Source organism: Eriocheir sinensis, chromosome 11, assembly GCF_024679095.1.
Source record: "Eriocheir sinensis breed Jianghai 21 chromosome 11, ASM2467909v1, whole genome shotgun sequence".
NCBI classification, from domain to species: Eukaryota; Metazoa; Arthropoda; class Malacostraca; order Decapoda; family Varunidae; genus Eriocheir; species Eriocheir sinensis.
Window position 1 is genome coordinate 23,731,377 of NC_066519.1, and position 25,870 is coordinate 23,757,246.

General features: G+C 46.0%; 3 protein-coding genes across 4 annotated transcripts in view; 1 reads left to right on the forward strand and 2 right to left on the reverse strand.

The window, feature by feature from the left end:
- The window catches only part of LOC126997074 (mucin-5AC-like), a 41,972-nt gene extending 36,722 nt beyond the window's left edge, over positions 1-5,250 (forward strand). For both annotated transcript variants that reach the window (XM_050858122.1, XM_050858123.1), the window contains exons 6-7: positions 1,348-1,506; positions 1,704-5,250. In XM_050858122.1, coding sequence (XP_050714079.1) covers positions 1,348-1,506; positions 1,704-4,196 — 2,652 coding nt within the window. In that variant the 3' untranslated portion in view covers positions 4,197-5,250. The remainder of the gene's footprint in view (positions 1-1,347; positions 1,507-1,703) is intronic.
- The window catches only part of LOC126997075 (uncharacterized), a 58,121-nt gene extending 51,479 nt beyond the window's left edge, over positions 1-6,642 (reverse strand). Inside the window, exon 1 of the mRNA XM_050858124.1 lies at positions 6,542-6,642. The gene's annotated coding sequence lies outside the window, so the exon portion shown is untranslated. The remainder of the gene's footprint in view (positions 1-6,541) is intronic.
- Positions 6,643-10,069: 3,427 nt separating this feature from the next.
- Positions 10,070-25,870, reverse strand: part of LOC126997076 (trace amine-associated receptor 8c-like) — a 64,454-nt gene continuing 48,653 nt past the window's right edge. Inside the window, exons 4-9 of the mRNA XM_050858125.1 lie at positions 20,384-20,563; positions 16,809-16,925; positions 16,084-16,212; positions 11,901-12,026; positions 10,846-11,103; positions 10,070-10,586 (exon numbers count right to left, since the gene is read on the reverse strand). Coding sequence (XP_050714082.1) covers positions 10,431-10,586; positions 10,846-11,103; positions 11,901-12,026; positions 16,084-16,212; positions 16,809-16,925; positions 20,384-20,563 — 966 coding nt within the window. The 3' untranslated portion in view covers positions 10,070-10,430. The remainder of the gene's footprint in view (positions 10,587-10,845; positions 11,104-11,900; positions 12,027-16,083; positions 16,213-16,808; positions 16,926-20,383; positions 20,564-25,870) is intronic.

Genomic DNA, 25,870 nt, shown 5'->3' on the forward strand with positions numbered 1-25,870 from the left:
CTTCTTCTTTTTTCTTCTTTATTATTATTATTATTATTATTATTATTATTATTATTATTATTATTATTATTATTATTATTATTATTATTATTATTATTATTATTATTATTATTATTATTATTATTATTATTATTATTATTATTATTATCGTCAGTCAACCAACAACAGCCAAACTCAAACAAGTCCTTAGCTACACGTTCTTTTTTTCATAGCTTCCAACTCTTTCGCTTCTCCATATTTTACACTTTCTTCATGTTGACTCACTCATTTTATTTACGGCGCGGCGCTATACAAACACTCCCGGCAAACTGCTTATTCTTTTCCTTACACGCCGTTTTTAATTCTCTTAACGTTTTCCTGTTTTATGTTTTATTTTCCCTAACTCCCCTCGCTCGGATTTTGACACGGTTCACTCTCGCAAGCAAAGATTACCGCTTAACCTTTTATTCTTTTCCTTAAGTTTATATTTTTATCTTTCCATTATTTTCTACCTTTAAGTTCTAGTAGATCTCGATATGGTTCACTCGCGTTAGTTTTTGGTATTCATGGCACGACACAAGCGATTCAGCCCCCCCAAAAAACACTAGATACTTTCCCACAACAGGCATGAAAGAATAAGTTGTTGGCATTCATGACACGACACAAGCGACTCATCACCCAAAGAAAACACTAGATACCTTTCAACAACAGGCACGGAGGAATCAAAGCCTACAAAGTTCATACGTGACGTTAAAGCTCCCAATGTCACTTCAAAGGAGGAAAAAGTGAAATAAGAGGTTCGTGAAAAGGTGCAAGCAACCCAACACCCAAAGAGACCATCGGATACCTTTCCACAACAAACGAAGAGGTATCAAAGGCTATAAACAACACAAGTGACGTGGAGGTCCTCAATGTGCCATTTCAAAAGAGGTGAAAGTAATCCAACACCCAAGAAAAACATCGGACATCTTTCCACAACAAAACGAAGAGGAGGAGAAAAATGTTACGTTAGGAGGTGACGATACAGTTCTCGATCAAAAGGTGACGGTAAAATTGAGCTCCTAAGAATGACAAAACCTCACAACATCGAGTTTAAAATAGAGAATGAAAGTCACAAATTAATAAATAATAAAAAAGAAGCTATTGAAACTTGTCCTGTAAAACCATGACAGAAAAATAAGAAAAACGACGACTGGTAGCCAATGTAAATATTGGACATTTGAGAGACAAAGTAAAAAATGGGAGCAAAAGTAGTAGTAGTAGTAGTAGTAGTAGTGAAAGCAGCAATGCCCCCCCTGGAGATAAGAGTAACAAACAGTAGCGGCCAAGCACGGCGGCTGACTGAGTGCCTGCGTCCCTCCCCTGCAGCTGGCGGACACCGAGAGCAAACGTGGCCTGTGTTGGCGCTGTGCCGGGCCCCACAGCGCCTCGCCCAGCACCCAGGCCTCCCCTGTGCCTGCGCCCTCAGCCCCCTCGCCGTCACCGGGCCCCGCCGCCTCCCCCACCCCGCTCCAGGAGGCACCCCAGGTTAGTGGCCCCGCGCGCGACAGAGAGGAATGCACACGCACCTTGGAGACATCAACCATGCAGGCACGCTGACAGTTACTTGGATGTATAGTTACGTTTGTCTTCCTGAGGGACGGAGAGAGACGGCCAGATAGAGAGAGAGAGAGAGAGAGAGAGAGAGAGAGACTAATCTCCCCCTCCCCCCCTTCTCCCAACAGGCTCCTTTGAAGGGTTGGATCCCAGTCTCTATGCTGCACCAGATCGCCTTCAGCGGATCAACGCCTGAACATCAGACACCAGTCGTGCAGCGCCCTCTAACCCCCTCTCGCGGCGGTCAGCCACACCACCACCACCACCACCATCACCACCACCACCAGCAACGACCCACCAGCCTCAACACCACCGCGGCGAGGCAAGGGGAGGGTTACCAGCTGGAGCCAAGAAGTCGAGGTAGTGATTCTAAGGCCCCGAGCCCTCGCAGAACGCCGTCCCGCGACAAGACTCCAGTTTTCAGCGACGTTGATGAGAGGAAGAAGTACGAGGCGATGGGGGCGAGGCCTAAGGTGTTGGGGAACCTGCAGTCCGTCAACGGGAAGGAGGATGAGCCAGTGGAGGATGAGAAGAGCGCCAAACACAGAGCCCGATCAATCCTGGCCAGCGCCCTGCCCGTCTCCCCAGTCTCCGGAGGTCCTGCCACCCCATTTGGAGTCACGAAAAGTCCCTCCACCCCCAACATGCCCAAGGGATACGTGCCCATCACCTCCACCATCCTCACGCCCGTCAACTTCCGTCCGCCCTTCGTGGCAAATAAGAGACCTCCATCAGTGAAACAGAACATTCCCTTGAGCACCACTTCTTCCCCCACGACGCCGACACACACCCGCAGCGGATCCTCCCCTTCCCCTTCCGCGGCCACCACCACCACAACCGCCACCACCACGAATGCAGTTCCTGTGAGGCACACTAGCACTTCCAGCAACTCTGTAGAACCTCAGACAAGTGCCCAACATAACATCAATCATTCGAGCCACACGTCGGATGCCCACAAGCCCACGACACAGGAGAACAAAGCCACCAAGAGTCACAGTCGAGGCAGCAAGACGCAGGTCAGAACAGGGGCACAAGACCGCAAGAAGGTTGCCACCACCTCCACCACCAACTCCACCCCCACCACCACCACCACCACTTTCAGCACACACTCCACCAGCACCACCTCCAACACAAACACCACACAGTCCCGGACGAGCATCAACGAAATGACCTCAATCACACCGTCTAGTCTCAACGCCACCACCACCACCACTACCACTCTGTCTTCCTCCAGCCCCACATCCTCCACCTCCTACCACGTCTCCTCGTCCCACAGCAGAAGTACCTCCGTGTCTTCCAGGAGCAGCAGTCAGCCCGCCGGGGACGTCACTGCTCACCAGCCCGTTCAGAATCCAGGTTTCCAGCCAGTCACAGTTGTGCGTGCCTCGCCCCTCACCGCCACCCCCGGGAACGCCTCCAGCCAGTCAGGGAGCAGCACAAAGGGACAGGACAGCAGCAACAACGGCAAGGGAAGAAGCGGCAGCCACCGAGCCTCGCACAGATCCTCTAAGCCTTCCTCGCCGCTCCTGCCAGATGTCTTCGCCGCCACCACCGCTGCAGAGGAGGGCCACCCCCAGACAGGGTCAGCGACCACCACCACCACCACTACTACCGCCGCCGCCACACATTCCTCCCCCGCTAACAACACAGCCTTCGCCGCCATCACCGTCACGTCCACCGCCTCCAGCATGCAGGTGCCTCACTCGCCCTCCACCTACTCCTCCACGCCCTCTTCGCGCTCCTCCTCGCCCGGCATCTCCCTCACCACCTTCGGCCTCAACTCTGAGGGCCGCGGCATCCCCGGGGCAATCTTTTTCGCCATGGGTCCGGAGCAGCGGGGGACGAGGAGTCCCCAGCCCGGCGTCTCCTCCCGGCGGGCCTCCAGCTCCTCCTCAGGCACACACAGCCATACCCCAGACCCAGTGACGGCCAGCCACCCCCACGACGGCCGCCCGCCGGCAGGCGTCAAGAGTCCTCCCGTGGCCCCCAACAGGCCCGCCACGCCCTCCGCCGTGAAGGAGGACCAATGGTGGTCGATGGAGGGGGGAGGCCGGGGAAGTACAGGCAACCGGCAGCAACAAGGGGCGCCGGGCAAGCTGGTCAACTCAACCTGGGTGAAGCTGATGGGCAGCCGCGCTGACGGCCGCCAGAGCTCCGGGCTGCCTTGGCGCACCGCGAGGGCCGTGTCGGGGCAGACTCTGAAGCAGACTCGTCGCACGCCTACCGAGGACTCCTCCGGTGACCCCAGCGACCCCACCTCCCCCGGCAGTGTGTCCTCCACCGCCACCTTCAGCTACACGCCCGCCGTCAACTCCCCGCCGTCCTCTGCCAACAGCTCGGCGGCCTCCTCGCCGCTGCCCTCCGTCAACCAGCGGGACGACCTCAAGTCCCTGGCCTCCAAGAACATCACATCCGCCATCATGAGTTACGAGCTGAACACAAAGTGTGAGGGCGTGGGGGGCAATGCTTCCACGCCCACCAACGGCCCTGAAGGCGTGGAGACACTCTCCCGCCAAGACCTCGTCTGCCCTTCGTGTCAGATGCTCTTCCCGCCACACAAACACATGCTCTTCCTGGATCACTTCGAAGCCTGCCGCGGCCCCGCCTATGCTGACCTGTGATACACCGCCTGAGTGAGTCTACTGATTGTTTCTTGCGTCCACGGCTCCATCACTGGGCGGGGCGCGGACACCAACCAGTGCTGTGGATGTGCACCGTGAGGCCACCGCACCATCAGGCAGCCAGTAACCAGTGCTGTGCCTGTGTGTGCCAAGAGGTCATCACAGCATAAGGAGGCCACATCATTGATCCATGGTCCCTGCTCCATACTAGCAGCAGTCCCTCCCGGCAATGACCCAAGGGCTGACATCTTCTGGATGTTTACTGTCTTGAATAATTATGATCCATGACTTTATGCAACATAGCGTATAATTATTTGACAATTTAAGTTAGGCTGACGTCGCCATAGTCACTACCTTTTTTGGAACGCTTGAAAATATTTTTGTTTGAAAGAATTACTATTTATTATTTCTTTGTACATGACCACTGTGTCAGTAAGCTATCGTGAGGGGCGCAGGTGTTAGCCGCAGCCCACTGGTGGCACGGGTGGATTTTATAACGTAATTTAGTTATTTTGTCTTTTTGCGTCGTCTATCTCGCCACCTACCGTCCAGCCCCACGGGGTTGCCTCCTCCGTGTGGCTACTCGCTTCTCTAAACATACATTCCTTGTACACATTTTTAGGGCTTAACTCGAGGCTCGGCTCCGCGGCGCAACCAGCGGGTGACGGCCGGCGAGGCTCACGAGGCCTCGGCTTGGAGGGTCGCTCCAGTGCCGCGCCCCACACGCGGGGCCGCTGCGTTGGCAAGACTGACTTGAACCGATGCTGGCACACACACACACACACACACACACACTTCTTCGCTGAAGGTATACCTTATATATTAATGTATTTGCTCAGAACACACACACACACACACACACACACACATGCACACACACACACATTTTTTTGTATATATGTAGCTATTTATAATTAACAGCATGTATATTGTATGATCGAACTAGAATATACTTAAAGAATATAATAAAGTAAACGTGTTAATTGAAATATCAAATAGCTATATTATAATCATACGCGAATTTGTATATCTATAATAACACTGATGACAGACGTTCAGGCGTTTCAGTTAAACCTCTAATTACCTTCCTAGAAGAGAACGCCGACCGCACGCACTCACTTCCTTCTTCCCCGCAACTCCCTCCTTCCGTCTTCACCTTATCCCGCGTTTCATATCCACATCCCTTTGCCCTCCCTGTCATTGTGTTAAACATCTAAGAATTCAACATCAGACAGCTTGCCGACCATTTCCTTTACAAACCAACAAAAATTATATCATAAACAAATATCACGATGAACCAGAGAGGGGCAGGAGTACCAACCCTTACAGCAGGTCAGCCAAACATTGACCCACACACTGTAACAACACCTTTCCTCCCACACACTTTCCTTCCCCTTGTTATTCCATTTAGGCCAACAAAGGCAAAGAGTACACACGGCAGCAATGAGACACAGATAATAACATTCCTCCCACACTCTTCCCTTCCCTTCTTATTTAATTCTGGTTATAAAGACAAAAAGTAATGACGAAAGCAATTAGACATAGACAATATCTTCCCTCCCACACTCTTCCCTTCCCTTCCTATTTCATTTTGGTTAAGAAAGCAAAAAGTACTGATGAAAATAACCATACATATAGACAATACCTTTTCCCCCACATACTCTCCCTTCCCTTCCTATTTCATTCTGGTTAACAAAGGGGAAAAGTAATCAGACTTAGAGAACACCTTCCCACCTACAAATTTTCCTTCCCCTTCTTATTTCTTTCTGGTTATAAAGGCAAAAAGTAATGACGAAAGAAATCAGAAGAGCATACCTTTCCTCCCACACACTTATCCCTTCCCTTATCATTTCATACAGATTAACAAAGGAAAAAAAAGTACTGAGGAAAGCAAGCAGACATGAACAATACCTTTCACACTCTGTACTGCCTGGGGGTTGGGATGGGATGCTCCTCCCTTCTCCTTTGTTGTTTACTTGCAACAATTAACTATCAATCAATCAATCAATCCTTTCCTCCCACACACACTCCCTCCCTTTGTACTACCCAGTCAAATAATGGCAGAAAGTACGAAATCAATCAGACATGGACAATACCTTTCCTACACACTCCTCTCTTCCCTTCTTATTCTGTTCATGTACACAAAGGCAGAAATTACTCACGAAAGCAGACATATACAGCACCTTTCCCTTCCCACACTCCTCCCTTCCCTTATTATTTTATTCAGAGTAACAAAGACGAACAGCACAGACGAAAACAATTTGATATAAACATTGCCTCTCCTCTCACACACTCTCCTTTGTTTTACTCACTTACACTTATATACAAAGGCAGAAAGTACTCACGAAGGCGTTCAGACGTAGATTCTTCCCCGTCAGGACTGAAGACTCGGTGTGCAGGACAAAACGAGTGAGACAACGAGGCGTCCACAGCAACCAGGCAGCCAGCCTCCTCTCAGCTGATCCACGTTAACATTACCAGACTGTCGTACTCGGGATGTTGTATATTTGTCGGTTTCAGAGACCACTAACTGTCACACCCACACAGATAACGATATTCATTTATGGTTATTGTTAAAATCGTCAATTGATGATGTGTTTCTTTGTAATAGTTAGGGGTAAGAAACCGTACAATGCAATGTTCTGCGCATGATAATCTAGCACGTTGATCCAAGTACCTAAAATAGTTGTTATCGATGTGGACAGTTCATTCATTTGGATCTAGTCTTAGGAAAACCTATTGATTTACCCTTGATATGACTTGTTATCTTGTCAGTCAGAAATAAATTTGCTAATACAATACCGAGATAACTAATAGAGTTAGCATGAGTAACTTCAATACGATCAGCTGTTGTGTGAGTTGCCACGTGTCGCCACATGAAGACAGACAGGAACAAGATCATCAAACTTGTCACGAAACACTTAAAAGGGAAGGTATCGATGAGTTCAGAATAATAAACTAAAGAAACAAAGCGGCCCAGAAAGAAACAAAATAGCAAGTGATAAGAGGCTAGCTCACCGCTGCCGGATTATCGTACTCTGAGCACAGTATTTACCGGTTTCTGACGCCTAACTATTGCCAAGAAACATCATGAATTAACTATTTTAACGATGGATATAAATAAATCTAGTTATTGGGCCCAGGAGACAGTTTTGGGGTCGGAAGTTGGTAAATATAAGAGGCTGAGTACGACAATCTGGCATCGATGGGCTAGCTAGTTCTTTCGTATGACGTAAACAAATGCTTCAGTATGAGAATGTGACAACAGTTTGGGCCATGTTGTTCCCTTATCAAGTTGTAATAAGACGTGCTCTTCGTAAAGTTTCATCCACAGAGAATAAAAAGGCAATCAAGCGTACTTTCTTCTACAAGTTACTGTAGACTGATAATTCCTGAAGATAATGATGCAACGGCCTGTCACGGGGAGCAGCTTATAAGTAACGAGAGCGAGGATACTCCCGTTGTTTTGACAAGGCCGATGCAATGGCCCTTAGTCACCTTGTTTACACTGGGATAATTGTCAAGATCGAGGACTTTGAATACGAAATAAATTACACACACAACGAACATTCTTACACGGCTACTGGAGGATGAGATGCAAATAATACTACACTATTCAGGATTTTTTGTAATGAAGTAAGTATCAGTCTAGTTTATAGCCATATTACAAAATACTTGTATATGGGTGGGTATGACAAGCAAATGACTAGAGAACCGGGAGTGTCAGCCGCCTGCAAGTCTCCTCCAAGCCTCGGGTCCGGGTGATGGCACGGGCCCGAGGTAGGCAGCGTCAGGAAGCCCACCGTCCTGCGCACTCTAACTTGGCGCAGCTTGTGTGAGGCGCGGCGTGACACTCGGTCTTAAGGCGATGATTAATATACTGAACGGGATGACTTGTGGGTTGTTCTGGTAATGGAAGAATGTAAGGGAGGGCGAAGTTTTCAGGATAGTCCATTAGAAGTAGCTGATTCTTGCTTCATATCTAACACACCATTCTTTGATTAAACTCTTGACAGGCTGGCTCAGTAAGGAATGAGTTGGCTTGCGGGTTGTGGTGGTGGAGGAGTGGTAATGGAAGTACGTAAGGGAGGGCGAAGGTTTTAAGATAGTCCATTAGTAGTAGTTGATTGTTGCTTGACGATCTAGCACACCATTCTTTGATTAAACTCTTGACAGGCTGGCTCAGTAAGGAATGGGTTGGCTTGCGGGTCGAGGTGGTCGGTGGAGGGCGAAGTTTTTAGCATAGTCCATTAGTGGTAGTTGATTGTTGCTTGATGATCTAACACACGATTCTTTGATTAAAACGTTCAGAGGCTGGCGCGGTGCTGAATGGTTCGGCTTGCGGGTTGTTGTGGTGTTTGTAATGATGATAATGGAAGTAGTACGTAAAGGGGGGGGGGGGGGGGAAGTTTTTTTGGATAGTCCATTATAGTTGATTGTTGCTTGATCTAACACACGATTCTCTGATTACTGTTGACAGGCTGGTGCGGTGATGAATGGGTTGGCTTGCGGGTAGTTGTGGCGACGGAGGATGAGCTGGGAGATAAAGATTTTCAGTATAGTCCATAACGGTGATGGCTGAGTCTTGCTGAACGACACAGCACGTCTTCCTGTGGTGATGGATCTTGGAGGCTTGCGCTGAACGGGCTAAATTGTGGGTTGTTTTACAAGAAGGGCAGTTTTTAAAATAGTTCTTGTTTGACTGCAATACACTATTCTTGATTTATACGTTTCCTGGGTTTGCAGTGCAGTGCTTCTTCGTCCTCGCCCGCCTGGTTTTGGCACAGGAATATAAAAAAGTAACAGTGTCCTCAAAATATATGTTTTACAGTCTAGTGCAAAGTAATGCTGCTCAGTCTTGCTCGCTTTGCCACGGAAAGGAAGCAATACAAGACAAATCTGGCTTCACGCTCTCTCTTGCAGCTTTCAGTAATAATAAGAATGCCTTTGTTTAGTGTCTAGTAGCCAGTATATAAACATTACAAAAGGACAGAATACACTCCGCTAGGTCGCCAGGGTAGGAAGCAGCGCGGTAATATTGTCAGTTCGAACAAGTTGAAATGGGGATATTTCTAAGAGAGAAATTAGCATAGACTTGTAAATATGCGATATACATTAGCTATATAAGGGCGTTTTTACAGAATGAGAAATCGACACAGAGGGAGACGAGCCCTTAAACTAAGCTCACTTATGATCCATATGTGTGTTACAGGGGAAAGCTTATGACTTGGGTGGTTGAGCAGCGGACTGAGTTATGTACAGTAATTATAAGAACACTACGGCAGCCTAACGTCCTCCTAAACCATAGACTACTGACGCTTAGCCGCGGACTGGCGGAAACAATAACGCGGGAGTCCTCCTCCGAGGCGTGGCCAAGCTAAAACAACGCCGCGCTGCCTCAACGCCGCCCGCCTGGCACTGCGGGGCTCGGCGCCACACACACACACACACACATACACAGTGCCTGGCTGACATGCACTACTGATGCGAGCGGCTCCCGTCCCTTCACTCTGTACTCATGCCTTGACGCTACACCGTCCTCCGCTGAGCGGTGAGAGAGGCCGCCCGCCGGGCCGGTTCGGGGCGCCGCCCACCGCAGACCGCTGGCCCGGGAGGGGGCGACGCCCCGACCCCTACCCCGTCCCACTGTGCGTAGCACCGCACTACGCAAAGGAAACTTTTAGTAAAATTAAATTGCTGTGACCTTTAGAATGGTAGAAAATAACATTTTACCTCATACTGGTAAATTTTAGAATATGTATGAATGAATGGATGTGTGAACATATATATATATATATATATATATATATATATATATATATATATAGATATATATATATATATATATATATATATATATACACTATATGCATCTCGTGATTGTTGCAGGTTGGTGGCATGAGAGGCTCGTAGCTGGCCGTGGGTCCCGCCCAATTCCCGTGCTCGCCCTGCCCGGGCGGGGGGGGTGGCGGGGCAGACACGAGCGGCTACGCTACATATTCTGTGCTTGGCGAAGTTCAACTCTCTAGGTAGTCATCTCACAATACTGTATAAAAATATTGTACCGAGAATATCTTTCATATCTTCATACTGTGTCTCACATACTGATCCTAATTAATTTTCGATCCTTTCCACAACATGGCTTTATGAGGTGTCCAGTTTTCCGACTTGTGAACACAAATAATGTTATTAATTTTGCGGCCCTTCCTCCCGCTGCGGTCTCGACACACGGGCTCAGAGGCGCCAGGCGGCGGGCACCGGGCCGGGTCGTAGGTCTGGAAGCGCTGTGGAGCTGCTGAAGTTGCGGAGGTCCGTCAAAGGGCCGGACCCGTTGCGGTAAATCCTCTGCAGGTTGTGAAGCGACGAGGACGACACGGTTCTCTCTAGGATCTGGGAACACACACAAAGAAAAAAACAATTATTTTCTTAAAGAACTTAATTTGTGTTGATACGATCACTATGAAGGTTCGACCAGTTTAGAACCAATCAAGATAATTTACACCCATTTAAGTAAGTCAAGTAAATTTCGAACCAGTCTAGTTAAGTAGAATAAGTCAAGTGTAACCAATTAAGGTCAGTTCAATTATTTCAAAGTTTCTTCATAAACAATCAAGCAGCCCAGGCCGCCACAGCTTGCAGCAGGCCTCACCTCCCCCCAGTACTTCTCCCCCACAGCCTCCAGGTCCACGGTCGCGGGATCCAGGGGCGGGGCAGGGGGCCGCCCATTAGCCAGGTGTCTCGGGGTCACGTTGCAGCTCATGGCGGCGCGAGCGGCGGGGCAAGTGCCGGCGTGGCCCCCGTTGTAGTGGTGCGTGGTGGCCTTGCACACGCTGCTGCTGGGCTGGGCCGGCACCTGCGCCAGGCTGATCTCGTCCGAGTCGCCGTAGTACACGTTGCCGCAGCACACCTGAGGAGGACACGAGCTGGCGTGACTCGCGGCAGGACACGGAGATGTTTTTTTTCCGTCAAATATAAAAACAAGGACGAAAGGGCAAAGGAGAATCACACAGATATACAAATCAAGAGAGTCCCATGTTCATACTATATAGCTGGACGAAATCAAAACTAATGCCAACTGCAACAAAGAAAAACTTACAAAGATCCGGGACAAAGGTCGACGGAGTTTCTTCATAATCAGTATTAGGCCAAGGACAAGAGACCAAGAAAGAATGAAATATATATATATATATATATATATATATATATATATATATATATATATATATATATATATATATATATATATATATATATATATATATATATATATACGTTTATCTTTGGGCAATGTTAAGTATATTACAGAGAAGCAGGGAAGAATACCCAGAATCGCAGAGAAACACGAACCCAAAACATTCTCGCTAAACTAACTCTACATGCGACCCTTTAAATTAAGTCACACAAAACTCAAGTCAACTAAAAACCGGAAACTCTTACATTTCGCCCCCAAACAAGGAAAACCATTACAGGAAAACTTGAGGCAATTAGGAGACGCAGGAAAGCGCGGCGACCCGGACAGATAACGGAGCAAGGGAAGCGTATAAATTTCCACACTCTTCGCCTGGTAAGTTGCAAAAGACTGCCTGCTAGAGAGAGAGAGAGAGAGAGTAATAGATAGATAGATAGATAGATAGATAGAAGATAGACAGACAGACAGCTTGAGAGAGAGAGAGAGTGAGAGGTGAGAGAGACGTGGCCACTGACCCTGTTGTGTAGCATCTCCTCGGTGGCTTGACGCAGCGGGGCGGACAGCAGCCAGAAGATGAAGATGACCACCACGCCGCCAGACACGCTCACGATCCACACCCCGTACTCCAGGCCGCCCGGGATCTGGTAGCGAGGCGAAGGCGAGTGAATGAAGGAGTAAATACGTGAATGAATAGAAAGGAGTGAAGAAATGAAAGAACTGGTAGCGTGGTGAAGGTGAGTGAAAGAGTGAGTAAATAAATGAATGGGTGGAAGAAAGAATGAACGCATGAATGAATAAATGAATGAACAAACGGACAAATGAATGAGTAAAAAAAAACAGAGTCAGTCGGCAATTAGCTAGGTAAGTAAATAAAAAGTCAAGTTGGGACCATACTCAATAACTGCGCGTGGCGGCGGTGCGCACCTCCGGTCCCGTTGGCCCTTGAGCCTGCGGTGTGAGAGAAAACTTAACCCGACACGGGGCCAGTGTGACATCCGGGTCACCACAGTTTACCTTCCCCAGGTTTCCCCAGGTACCCATATATTGACCAGCCCGAAAAGGAGGAGGAACAGCTGGGCGACCTGCACGCCGAGTGCACAGGGCCGGGATTCAAACCCGGGCCCGGGGATTCGTAGCTAGGTATAATAACCACTGCACCACGGATAAAATATGAGTGAGGGATTGAGTGAGTGATTTAGCGAGTAAAATAATAAGAAAGAAGTTGGGAAGCAATACATAAGGAAAATTAAAAAGAAAGAATACAAGTGTTAATAGCACACAAACTGTGCTAGATCGGCGTCGCATGACCCTCCAACAATTTATATTATGCAACTAGGGGCCTAAAATGGAAAATGCTGAAAAGTAAAGATGGCGCCACTATAAACACTTGCCTGCGCCACAACAGGCTGGGGCCGACCATCAGGCCCTACTATGAAGGCCTACCGGCGCCACAGGCCAAGACGTAAAAAAAATAATAAATAAACAGCTGACTTTGTTTATAATGCCATGTTGTAGGGATCATCAGGGCTAACAAATGTTACTATACAATGTCATGTCTACAATGCATGGGTGAGCCAGGAAAACAACATGAAGAGAACAACAACAACAAGAAGATGGACAGTCTGTTGATCGGCGTCTGGGAAGCCGATAAAAATAAATGGTATTCGGATTTAGCTCTACGCAAACACTAGTTACGAATATCTGAATAATAATGAGCCAAAACCTTGAGATAAGCAGAAATGAAACGTGATGTTTATGTAATTTTTATACATTTTTTCCTTCCATTACTCCAACCATAATTTTTTTTTATACTCATTCCCTCAGTCACACATTTCCAGAAGAGTGGCTTGTAGGAGCACGCGATGAGGCATTATTAATAAAGCTGAGAACTAGCCAAAGGAGAGCAAGCGGTCAATGTTTACAGCGCCACAACCACAACAACCAGAAGAAAGTGTTATAATGATTCCAGTAACAGCAAGAGAAGATGGCGCCACTATAAACACTTGCCTGCGCCATGACGGGCTGGGGCAGACTACCATCCAGGCCCCTCAAGCAAACCTACCGGCACTATAGGCGTAGACATAAAAAAAAAAAATAACACCATGAATCATCACTGCTTCTACTACAACTGCTATACTACTACTACTACTACTACTACTACTACTACTATCCCTCCTCCTCCTCCTACTACTACTACTACTACTACTGCTACTACTACTACTACTACTACTACTACTACTACTACTACTACTACTACTACTACTACGACTACTACTACTACTACTCAAAATGCTTATAACAATAATGATAACAGCATGACGAACTCTCCCTAACAGAGGCCATAAAATCCTTGTAATGGCTGCATGATAAGAACAGAGAAGAATCTTCCGTATGATTCAATATAGCCAAAGGAAAAGACAATAATGGGCACAAATGACGCCATTACGCAAGATTAATGTAATTAGCACGATACGTCATTATGAAAAGTGATGAAACGGAGTGCGTGGGCGGCGGCGGATGCGGCGGTGGAGGGGGCTTTGGAGAGAAGGGAGCGTTGGAGGAGGGGCAGAGGAAGGGGCAGTAGGAAGGGGACATTGGAGGAGGGGCAGTGGGGAAGGGGCAGTAGAGGAAGGGGCGTTGGAGGGAGGCAGTAGAGGAAGGGGCAGTAGAGGAAGGGGCGTTGGAGGAGGGGGCAGTAGAGGAAGGGGCGTTGGAGGGGGCAGTAGAGGAAGGGGCAGTAGAGGGAAGGGGGCGTTGGAGGAGGGGCAGTAGAGGGAAGGGGGCAGTAGAGGGAAAGGGGCGTTGGAGGGGAGGGGGCAGTAGAGGGAAGGGGGCGTTGGAAGGGGGGGGGCAGTAGAGGGAAGGGGGCGTTGGCAAGCTGATGGGAGGCAGAACGATGAGGCTGAAAGACTTGTTCAAGGACGAGGTCGAGGGAAAGAACGATGTGAATAGATCAGGCAATAACTAGCGAGAGGACATATTAAGTGGCAAAAAGACGAGTAAAAATAAGTGATTCAAGGGCGATGTGAATGAATGGCCTACATCCCATGGCAGAAACGAACGACAGGAATAGCTAAATAGCAAAAAGACGAATAGAAGGACGAGGTGAATGAATGATCTACGTACCAAAGCAGTAAATAAGAAGAGGACGAACTAAGAGGAAAAGAAAAGGACAAAGAAGATAAGTGTTTCAAGAAAAAAGTAAATGAATGATCTACGTAAGCAAAGCAGCAACTAATGAGAGTAATAAAAAATGGCAAAAGTACGAACAAATTAAGCGATCAAAGAACAAAGTGCAGGAACGATCTACGCACCAAATCAGGAACTAACGAAATGCAAATGGCGAAGGACGATTAAGATGAAAAACTAATGGAAGGAATAGCTAAACAGTAAAAAGACGAAGAGAAGGACGAGGTGAATGAATGATCTACGTACCAAAGCAGAAGCAGTAAATCAGATGAGGACGAACTAAGAGGAAAAAAAGGACAAAGAAGATAAGTGATTCAAGAAAAAGTAAATGAATGAACTGTATGAAGAATAAAATTGCTTAGATAAGGGCAGACTACTAGACTAACCGACGTGTGGGCGGAGGGGCTTGAAGATAAAGTGATTGATGGTTTGACGATCTAAAGAACGAAATTAATGAGGAAACTGAAAGGCCATAATCTTAATTAAACATTTCGGCGCCCAAGCACATTTCCATGGGTGGTTTTATGAGTCTGGTGGTAGTTTGACAAATCGCCTGTACCATGAGCGCGAAAAATGACTCATGAAAAATTGATTGATCTTAATTTCGGCCTTTTGGAATAGTTAATGTGAGAGGGGGAAGCGTCAGAGGACCATATTCTCAAGCACTCTGGCGCCCCAGCACACGCATTTGACAAGGCTTTCGTAGAGGTTTGTGGGCATTTCCGTGGGTAGTTTCATGAGTCTGGTAGTAGTCTGACAAAACTTCTGAACCATGAACGGCAAAATCAATCATGAGACCTTGGAAACAGTTGATGAGAGAGCTGGATGCGTCTCGGAATACAGACCTGAATAACTGACATGCTGAACGACTGAATGACTGAGAGAGTGGCTGAGTGACTGGCCCTTGAGTTGATGTGAGAGCCTATGACCTGACTGATTGACATGCTGAACGACTAACTGACTGAGTGGCTGAGTGACTGACCTGGAGTTGGTGTGGGAGTCTGATGCGTCTGAGAATATTGACTTAAACTAATTGAATGACGGACTTAATGACATGCTGGATGACTGAGTAGCTGAGTGAGTGACTGACTGACTGACTGACTAACCTAGAGTTGGTGTGAGAGTCTGGTGCGTCTGAGAATATTGACTTAAACTAACTGACATACTAATTGACTGAATGACTGACTTAATGACATGCTGGATGACTGAGTGCCTGACTGACTGAGTGGCTGAGTTGTATTATGAGTTGTAATATGGTGTGAGAGTCTGATGCGTCTGAGAATATTGACTGAAACTAACTGACCTACTGACTGACTGAATGACTGACTTAATGACATACTGGATGACTGAGTAGCTGAGTGACTGACTGACTGAATGGCTGAGTGACTGACCTGGAGATGGTGTGAGAGTCTGATGCGTCTGAGAATATTGACTTAATTACTGACCTACTGACTGACTGACTGACTGACTTAGTGACATGCTGAGTGGCTGAGTGGGTGCGTGACTGACCCTCGAGTTGGTGCAGGCCGCGATGATCTGCCTCAGCGTCCAGGGCGTGATGGTGATGATGAAGGACAGCGACACAACGGCCATCACGCGGCAACTCCTCATGCTCTCCCTCCGCTCCGCCATCATCACCTGCAACACACACACACACACACACCAAAAAATATTAATAAAAAATACGGAAATAATAAAAAAAAGTAAAAAAATACAAACAAAATAAAAATACATAAAAAAAAAGGAAACCAGTTCTATTATGTACGACAGTGGCAACATTGAAATCAGTCGTAAATCTATTAACATCTATCTTAAAAAAAATCGCTATGATGTTCTCTTATATATACTTTGTGACCATGCCAAACAGTATCAACCTAAAATGAAGAAGCAGGTCAACACTATACTCATTTATAGCAACTCAGTAACTATACACCTATCCAAAGTTTTTTTTTCTTGATATAAATACGAATTGTAAAGGTGCGCACAAACTTTCGTTCTCTATTAAGGGCCATATTCTTAAACATTTCGGCTCCCAAGCACACACATTTGAATGCTGTCGTAAGAGTTTTGGGCATTTACAGGGGTAGTTTTATGATCTTTCTGGTAGTTTGGTCATTCCTGTGTACCATGAACCTAACAAAAACACTCCTACGGGCGCGATTGACCTCCTTTTCGACCTTTGGAAGTAGATGATGTGAGAAGCAGAACACCGACCCAAGTCCCTCGCCACCAACCTTCTCCATGACCGCGCCGCCCAGGATCTCCGGCGTGGTGACGGTGGCGGTGACGAGGCGCTGCAGGGAGGAGGTGCGGGCCATGTGGAACACCGTGCCGAAGCAGTACATGGTGACCTGAGACACGGGGCGGATTAGAGGTCAAGTTAGTTCAGATAAGGAGATGTTAGGTTATATAAGAAGTGTTCAGGTCAGGTTAAGTTATGGAAGGACTGAAGGAGATGTTAGGTTATATTAGAAGTGGTCAGTCAGGTTAAGTTATGGAAGGAGTGAAGGAGATGTTAGGTTATATTAGAAGTGGTCAGTCAGGTTAAGTTATGGAAGGACTGAAGGAGATGTTAGGTTATATTAGAAGTGGTTTGGTCAGGTTAAATTATGGAAGGATTGGAGTGTTACGTGAAGTCAGGTAATGTTAAATTATAGGATTGGTCAAGTAAAACTGAGTTGCAGAAGGACTGATACATTAGGTCATGTAAGGTTAGAGTATAGAAGGAATGGAGTGTTAGGTCAGGTCAGGAATGAGCAAGAGAAACGAATCACCTTACATTAGATCAACATAAGGTTAAGAATATCAGAAAGGGCAGCGGAGAGGAAGGGTAGGAGTCAGTTACTGTGATGAAAGCTGATATGAGGGAGAGGACAGAAAATGAGTGAGACAACGATAGAGAGGAGATGAGAGGAGAGGACAGGAGAGGGGGGGAAAGGAGAGGACAGGACCGGACAGGAGAGGACAGGACAGGACAGGACAGGACAGGAGAGAAGAGGAGAGGAAAGGAGAGGAAAGGAGAGGACAGGACAGGAAAGGAGAGGAGAGGAGAGGAGAGGAAAGGACAGGACAGGAGGAGACAGGAGAGGAGAGGCGATGGTGTGTGTGTTTCTATGTAAATAAGAAAAGAGTTGAAAGAGAAAAGTGAGTATGAAATATGGGAAAAAAAGGGTAGCATAATAATAAAGGAGTGAAGGAGAAAACATAAGACGACAATTAAATATAGGAGTTAGTAGAAGGAAGATACATTTGTGTTTGTACAAATGAGGGGAGGAGGGGAGGAATAGAGTAGATGGACTATGAGGGCCACCAGAAAGTGCGTGGGTGAAGAGTTAGGCTTAGCGATACCAAGACGGATGGGGCGAGGCTGTGGCTACTCTGCAGGATTGGACAGCCGCACGAAGAGTTAGAGACAAAGGATGAATGCTAACCACACTGTATGAGGGGGAACAATATGATACTGAAATTAACCCGGTAGCTGCGGGGATCATGTTTCTTCAAGGCCCCTCTAAGCGAGAAAAATGAGGAAAAAATCATCACTCACGTAAACCATTTCATAATATATATCAACGCATTTGTGATCAGTTTATGAATCATCTGTTTTTTTGGGGTTATATCGTGGCAAAAATTTGGCCCGTCGCTGCTACCGGGTTAAAAATACACCTCCTGATAAGTAACATTGTCTCGGATGTATTTGTAATGAAAACTAAAAAAACGAAAATGAAATATGGACAAAACGCACGAGATTGAAAACTCCTTAAAGCATTTCCCACCAAGGAGAAGAGTATATAAACCAAATTTGTCATACAGATTACAAATAAAGAAAAATGAATGAAAAAAAATGAAATATGGACAAAACGCACGAGAATGAAAACTTCTTAAAGCATTTCACACTAAGGAGAAGAGTATAGAAACCAAATTTGTCATACAGATTACAAATAAAGAAAACTGATTGAAAAAAACAATTAAAAAAAGTTAAATTAAAAGACACCATTTAGAAAGGAAATTGACGAGGGAACAATATGAGGGAAACTGAAATGAACAATACATTTTCAAATAAAAGCAAATAGTCGGGACGGATGTGTGATGAAAAGTAGAAAAAAAATAGTGAAATAATGGATAAAATGCACGATAATTGATACTCCTTGTGGCCTTTCCCAACAAAGAGAAGCGTAAAGAAACCAAACGTACGTATCACAGATTATAGAAAAAGGAAACAATGGATGAAAAGAATGTACAATGATAAGTCAAATAAAAACACCATTTAGCAAGAAAAAAACGTCAGAAACTATAACATATTCACACACACAAAAAAAACATAAAACACAAAAACAGTGAATAATAAAAGTTAAAAATGGAGCTATAGGATAAAGGAAAAAAAGAAAAAAAAACAAATAAACAAAACCAAGCCAAGAAAACAGTATATAACAAACACACTATGGTCGTGGGGAAGGAGACGGTGCAGACGACAGTAATAATAAAAAAAATTAACAAGTAAAAAATGGGAAGGCAAAAAAACACAAAAAAAAACAGTATGCAAGTAACGTGGGAAAGTTGACGGTGGAGGTCGGAGAATGGGAGGAAGGAGGAATGATGATAGTGAAAAGGGAGAAGAAGCAATAAGAGGCGGAGGAGGAGGCGGTGGAGGCAGAGAATGAGAGGAAGGAAAGGTGATGGTGAACAAGAAGAAAAATGGGAGGAGGAGGAGGAGGAGGAGGCGGTGGGAGCAGAGAATGAGAGGAAGGAGAGAAGGTGATGGCGAACAAGGAGAAGAAGAATGGGAGGAGGAGGAGGAGGAGGAGGCGGTGGAGGCAGAGAACAGGAGGAAGGAGGGATGATGAGGATGAAAAGGAGAAGCAAAAGGAGGTGGAGGAGGAGGTGGTGGAGGCAGAGAACAGGAGGAAGGAAGGATGATGAGGATGAAAAAGGAGAAGCAAAAGGAGGTGGAGGAGGAGGAGGTGGAGGCAGAGAACAGGAGGAAGGAGGGATGATGAGGATGGAAAGGAGAAGCAAAAGGAGGTGGAGGAGGAGGTGGTGGAGGCAGAGAACGGAAGGAAGGAGGGATGGTGAGGATGAAAAAGGAGAAGAAGCAAAAGGAGGAGGAGGTGGAGGAGGAGGAGGTGGTGGAGGCAGAGAACGGAAGGAAGGAGGGATGGTGAGGATGAAAAAGGAGAAGAAGCAACAGGAGGAGGAGGAGGAGGAGGAGGTGGTGGAGGCAGAGAACAGGAGGAAGGAGGGATGATGAGGATGAAAAAGGAGAAGAAGCAACAGGAGGAGGAGGAGGTGGTGGAGGCAGAGAACGGGAGGAAGGAGGGATGGTGAGGATGAAAAAGGAGAAGAAGCAAAAGGAGGAGGAGGTGGAGGAGGAGGAGGTAGTGGAGGCAGAGAACGGGAGGAAGGAGGAATGAGGAGGATGAAAAAGAAGTAGAAGTGATAATAGATAGGGTCGTATCAACATTTCGCCGCCCAAGAACACAAATTTGCCAAGGCTTTCTTAGGAGTTGTGGGCATTTCCAGGAGTAGTTTCACGGCCCTGGTGGTAGTGTGACCCTTCCTTTGTACCGTGAACCTAAAGAAACACTCATTAGAACCCGATTGACCCCCTCTTTGACCCTTAGAAATACCTGATGTGAGAAGCGAAATTGTCTTATAATACCGACCCTAGTAGAAGCCCCGAAAAGGAGTGATTGGATAAGAGAAAAAAATAAACAAGTAAACAAAAGCTAGCCAATGAACAGCAAACAGCAAACAAGAAAATAATAAACAGTAAGTAGTAAACAGAATAGTAGATAGTAAGCCTCACACGTACCATCGTCGTGGGGAAGTATACGGTGCAGGCGACCATGATGACCTTGGCGTTGAGGGTGTGGTAGGGCTCGCAGGTGTGGCTGGAGATGTGATTAAAGTAGAAGTGTGGCGTGGGCAGGTAGACAGCGGCGTGGAGACCCGCACACGCCACCCACGACACCACCACCACCACCACGCACATCTGAAACCACGAGAAGCATATGAGAACGCGGGTTTTGGGTAGTTAGGATGGTGATTAGGATAGGTTGGTTTAGGATAGTGATTAGGATAGGTTGGTATAGGTTACGTCACATTATAATGAGAGCGTATCGTGCCTTTGATGAAGAGCAATAGGAAACGCACATCTAAAACCACGAAGACAAATAGAGAGCGCACATTTGAAACCACGAAGACAAATAGAAAACGCACATTTGAAACCACGAAGACAAATAGAAAACGCACATTTGAAACCACGAAGACAAATAGAAAACGCACATTTGAAACCACGAAGACAAATAGAGAACGCACATTTGAAACCACGAAGACAAATAGAGAACGCACATTTGAAACCACGAAGACAAATAGAGAACGCACATTTGAAACCACGAAGACAAATAGAGAACGCACATTTGAAACCACGAAGACAAATAGAGAACGCACATTTGAAACCACGAAGACAAATAGAGAGCGCACATTTGAAACCACGAAGACAAATAGAAAACGCACATTTGAAACCACGAAGACAAATAGAAAACGCACATTCGAAACCACGAAGACAAATAGAGAACGCACATTTGAAACCACGAAGACAAATAGAGAACGCACATTTGAAACCACGAAGACAAATAGAGAACGCACATTTGAAACCACGAAGACAAATAGAGAACGCACATTTGAAACCTCGAAGACATATTGATAATTTACATCTGAAACCACGAATAGCACTTGAGGCACTGTGTTTTAGTGGTTGAGACAGGTTAGGTTACGTCTCATCACTGTAAAAGAGTAACATTTCCTTGGTGAAGAGCAATAGAGAACGCAGGGTTTTATTTTATTATTTTATTTTTTACAGTAAAGGAAACAGCTCAAGGGCGATAAACGATGATAAGAACAACAACAAAAAAAGGCTCGCTGGGCGCTGCTCCTGCAAATGTAAACACAAGGAGTGGCCAGAAGGGAGGTCATTTTCGGATGCAGTGGTCAGGTTAGGTTAGGGTAGGTCAGGTCACACGCAGAAGAAAGTAACGTGTACTTGGTTAAGAACTTAAGAGATATATAGAACGCTGTTTTTAGTGGATAGGAGAACTTAGGTTACGCCACAGCATTGAAATAAGACGATTGTTTTTAAGGGAATAGAGAACGCTGGTTTTTATTGTCTTAAGGGAATAGAGAACGCTGGTTTTTATTGTTTTAATGGAATAGAGAACGCTGGTTTTTGTTTTGATGGAATAGAGAACGCTGGTTTTTATTGTTTTAATGGAATAGAGAACGCTGGTTTTTATTGTTTTAATGGAATAGAGAACGCTGATTTTTATTGTTTTAAGGGAATAGAGAACGCCGGATTTTATTGTTTTAAGGGAACAGAGAACGATGTTTTTTTATTGTTTTTAAGGGAATAGAGAACACTGGTTTTAGTGGATAGGAGAGCTTAGGTTTCGTCACAACATTACAGTAAGACGAAACTGTTTCCTTGATGAAGAGCAAAAGAGAGCGCTGGTTATTATTGGTCAGGTCCTATATATCCTCTATCCTTCTCACACATTTCCAAGCTTGTACGCCCATATTTATAGTCAAACCATTTAAAATAGTCCGTTTGGGCGTTTGATTCCGCGGGTCCTTTCCTCCCCTCTTCTCTGCCACACAGTTCCAACACTTGTCATTTCCTCTCATATGTTAGTTTAAGGTAACATATGAGGGGAAAAAATAGGCGTTGGGATTGTGTGGCAGAGCAGAGGGGAGGAATGGACCCGCGGAATCGAACGCCCAAACGGTCTATATGAAGGTGTTTGACAATTGTAAGGCTTTCGCATAGATTGTCGGTATTTCCATGGGTAGCTTTATAAGCCTAGTAATAATTTGGCAAGGCTTCTGCACCATGAACGCGGAAAACAGTCATGAGAACCCGACTAATCTCTTTTGTGGCCTTCGGAAATATTTATTGAAAGATCCGAAAGTGTCTAACGCCCGTATTCATAAACGTACCGGCACCTCGGTTCGCCTGTTTAAAAAGCCTCTCGTAGAAGTTGCTGGGATTTTCGCGGACTGTTTTGTATTCCCAGTGATTGTTTTACACGACTTCTGCGCCTTTATCGGGAAAGCCATCCGTTAAGTAGAAGAGGAGGTGGTGGAGGTAGAGAAAGGTAGTGACCTTGGAAAATAGTTGCAAAAGGAACCCATTTAATCATCTCTGTGACCTTGGAAAATAGTTGCAATAGGAACCCAGTTAATCTTCTCTGTGACCTTGGAAAATAATGGTAATAGGAGCCCGATACATTTTTTTTTTTTTTTTTTTTTACGTCTTGGCCTATTGCGCCGGTAGGCTTCTTCCCGGTGGATCCTGATGGTCGGTCCAAGGCTTCTTCCCGGTGGGTCTTGATGGTCGGCCCAGCCCGTTCTGGCCCAGGCAAGTGTTTATAGTGGCGCCATCTTGCATTGGCTCATGCTGCCCTCCCGGAGCTCATCTTTAATCCTAGAATCTAGAGTCCGGGTTGATAGGTGGTCTTCTGGACAGCATGTGGGTAGTTTTAAGCCACTCGGCGGCGGCTGAAAAATCCCAGCTTGGTGGCAACGGTCGGGGATTGAACTCGCGTCCTCCTGAACGCGGGGCCGTCTTGCTATCCGTTCAGCCACCGCCTACCCAATTTAAGGAAGTGGACCTAAGAATACGGGCCCGGGATAGTTTAGGTTAAGCCTCATCAACACAGTAAGAGAGTAGCGTGTCCCGGGTGAAGGATTTAGGGTTTGGGCACCTGAAAAATGTGTCACGTCGTCTGTTAATCGTTTTATGGTTCACGTCCTGTCCGCGCGGTGGTGCATGCAGACGCCTTAACCTTCCTTTGTATTCCAATTTCGTTCTTAATTGCTATCTCTCTCTCTCTCTCTCTCTCTCTCTCTCTCTCTCTCTCTCTCTCTCTCTCTCTCTCTCTCTCTCTCTCTTCAGTTTATTTTTCCTCCTCTTTTCGTTCTTGTTCCTCCTTCTCTCTATTCTCTCCTATCCTTTTCTCCGATATTTTTAATCGTTACTTCCTTTCCTCCTTCTTTTTCTACTCTTTCTTCTTTTTCTTCTTCATCTGCATCTTCCCTTCTTCTTCCTCCAGTTATTACTTTTACTACTCCTCCTACTCTTCTCTTTCACCTTTACCCATATCTTCCCCTCTTCCTCGTTCTACTATTATTATTACTTCTCCTCCTACTCTTTTTTCTCCTTTTTCTTTTTCACCTCCATCTTCTTCCACCTCCTCCTACTCATCAATCTTCACTATCATCTCCTTATCCTCTTTCTCTTGCTTCTTCTTTTTTATCACCACCATCCCTTCTTCCTCCCGTTCTTTGTCTCCTCCTTCTCCTTCTCCTCCTCCTCCTCCTCCTCCTCCTCCTCCTCCTCCTCTTGTTTCATCATCACTATCCCTTCTTCCTCCACGTTCTCTGCCTAATCCATCTCCTCTTGCTTCTCCTTCTTTTCACCATCACTATCCTTTCTCCCTACCTTTCTCTACCTCCACCACCTCCTCCTCTTCTTCTCTCTCACGTTCTCTGTCTCCACCACCTCCTCCTCCTCCTCATTTTTCTTTCCCGTTCTCTGTCACTACCATCTCCTCGTCCTCCTCCCCCTCCTTCATCTTCCTTCTCCTCCTCCTCCTACTTCTCCTCTACCTCCTCCTCCTTCTCCTTTTTCTATTCCCTTCTGTCTTCATCACCTCCTCCTCCTCCTACTTTCTCTTTTCGTTCTCTGTCTCCATCACCTTCACCTCCTTTCTCTTTGTCTTCCTGCAACCGTCGCGAAAAAGCTCCTCAAGGTCACACGAGCATCGCATCAGCTGGAGCGGCGCACGGGACGCCTCCCCCGGGCCTCGTCTCACCCTGGAGGCGCACCGATGACTGCCCGGCAATGGGGGCTGTGCGTCTTCGGCCCACGCACCGCATCCGTCACCCTCACCTGCCGCCACGCAGCCCACGCTATTGTTAAAGGTTATCTTGTTCTTTTTAAGGTAAGCGGTCTGGAGTAACTAAAAATATGCTCGGAAATGAGACGTCGACTAAGCTTCACGGCATCAAGAGAATTAAGTCAAAAAGATTACAATGAATGGTTTGTAATACTTTAACTAACGCTTGACATGTTCTTTGACAAGGTTAGACGTCTGGGGTGACAAAAAACATGTTCGGGAAAGGCTTGTTGGCGAGAGGTTATCGCATCTAAAGAAAAATGTCGAAAGGATTACAAGGAAAGGTTTGCCATGCACCCCACGCTCTTATTTAAACTTCCCATGTTCTTTTGTAAGGTTGGAGCTCTGGAGTATTTAAGTAAATATTCGGGAAAGAGACTCATCAACAAGGCCTCACGGCATCAACAGAATAAAGTCGAAAAGATTGTTAGAAAAGGTTCACTACGCAACCAACGCTCTTATTTGCCCTAACATGTTCGTTTTTAAAGTTAGAAGTCTGAAGTAATCAAAAATGTGTTCGGAAAAGAGACTTGTCAGCTTAGAGTCATCAAATAAATATAATTAGTTCGAAAATGTCACAGGAAAAGGTTTGAAACACGCTCTTACATATGCTTGACGTTTTTTTTTTTGGTAAAGTTTGGAATTATCAAAAATGTGTCGGGAAAGTCTTGTTAACTAGGCATTACCGCATCAAAAGAATAAAGTCGAAAAGATTACAAGGCAAGGTTCACCAAGCAGCCCAGGGTCTTCTTTACGCTTTTCTTGTTCTTTTGTAATGCTGGAGGTCTGGAGTAATTAAAAAAACGTGTTCGGGGAAGGTTTACCGGCTAGAAATCATCGCATCAAAAGAATGAAGTCAAAAAAACTACAAGGCGAGGTTCACCAAGCATCCCAGGCTCTTCTTTACGCTTTTCTTCTTCTTTTGTAATGCTGGAGGTCTGGAGTAATTAAAAAAAGGTGTTCGGGGAAGGTTTACCGGCTAGAAATCATCGCATCAAAAGAATAAAGTCAAAAAAACTACAAGGCGAGGTTCACCAAGCATCCCAGGCTCTTCTTTACGCTTTTCTTCTTCTTTTGTAATGCTGGAGGTCTGGAGTAATTAAAAAAAGGTGTTCGGGGAAGGTTTACCGGCTAGAAGTCATCGCATCAAAAGAATAAAGTCAAAAAAGATTACAAGGAAAAGTTTGCCAAGCATCCAACGCTCTTATTTATTCATATATACAGCAAAGGAGACAGCTCAAGGGCAAAAAACAAAGACAGCAAGAGAAAAAAGAACGAGAGATCAAAAGAGAGGACAATTCCGGGTGGAGAGGTGTCCTGGTACACTCCTCTTGACAGCGTTCACG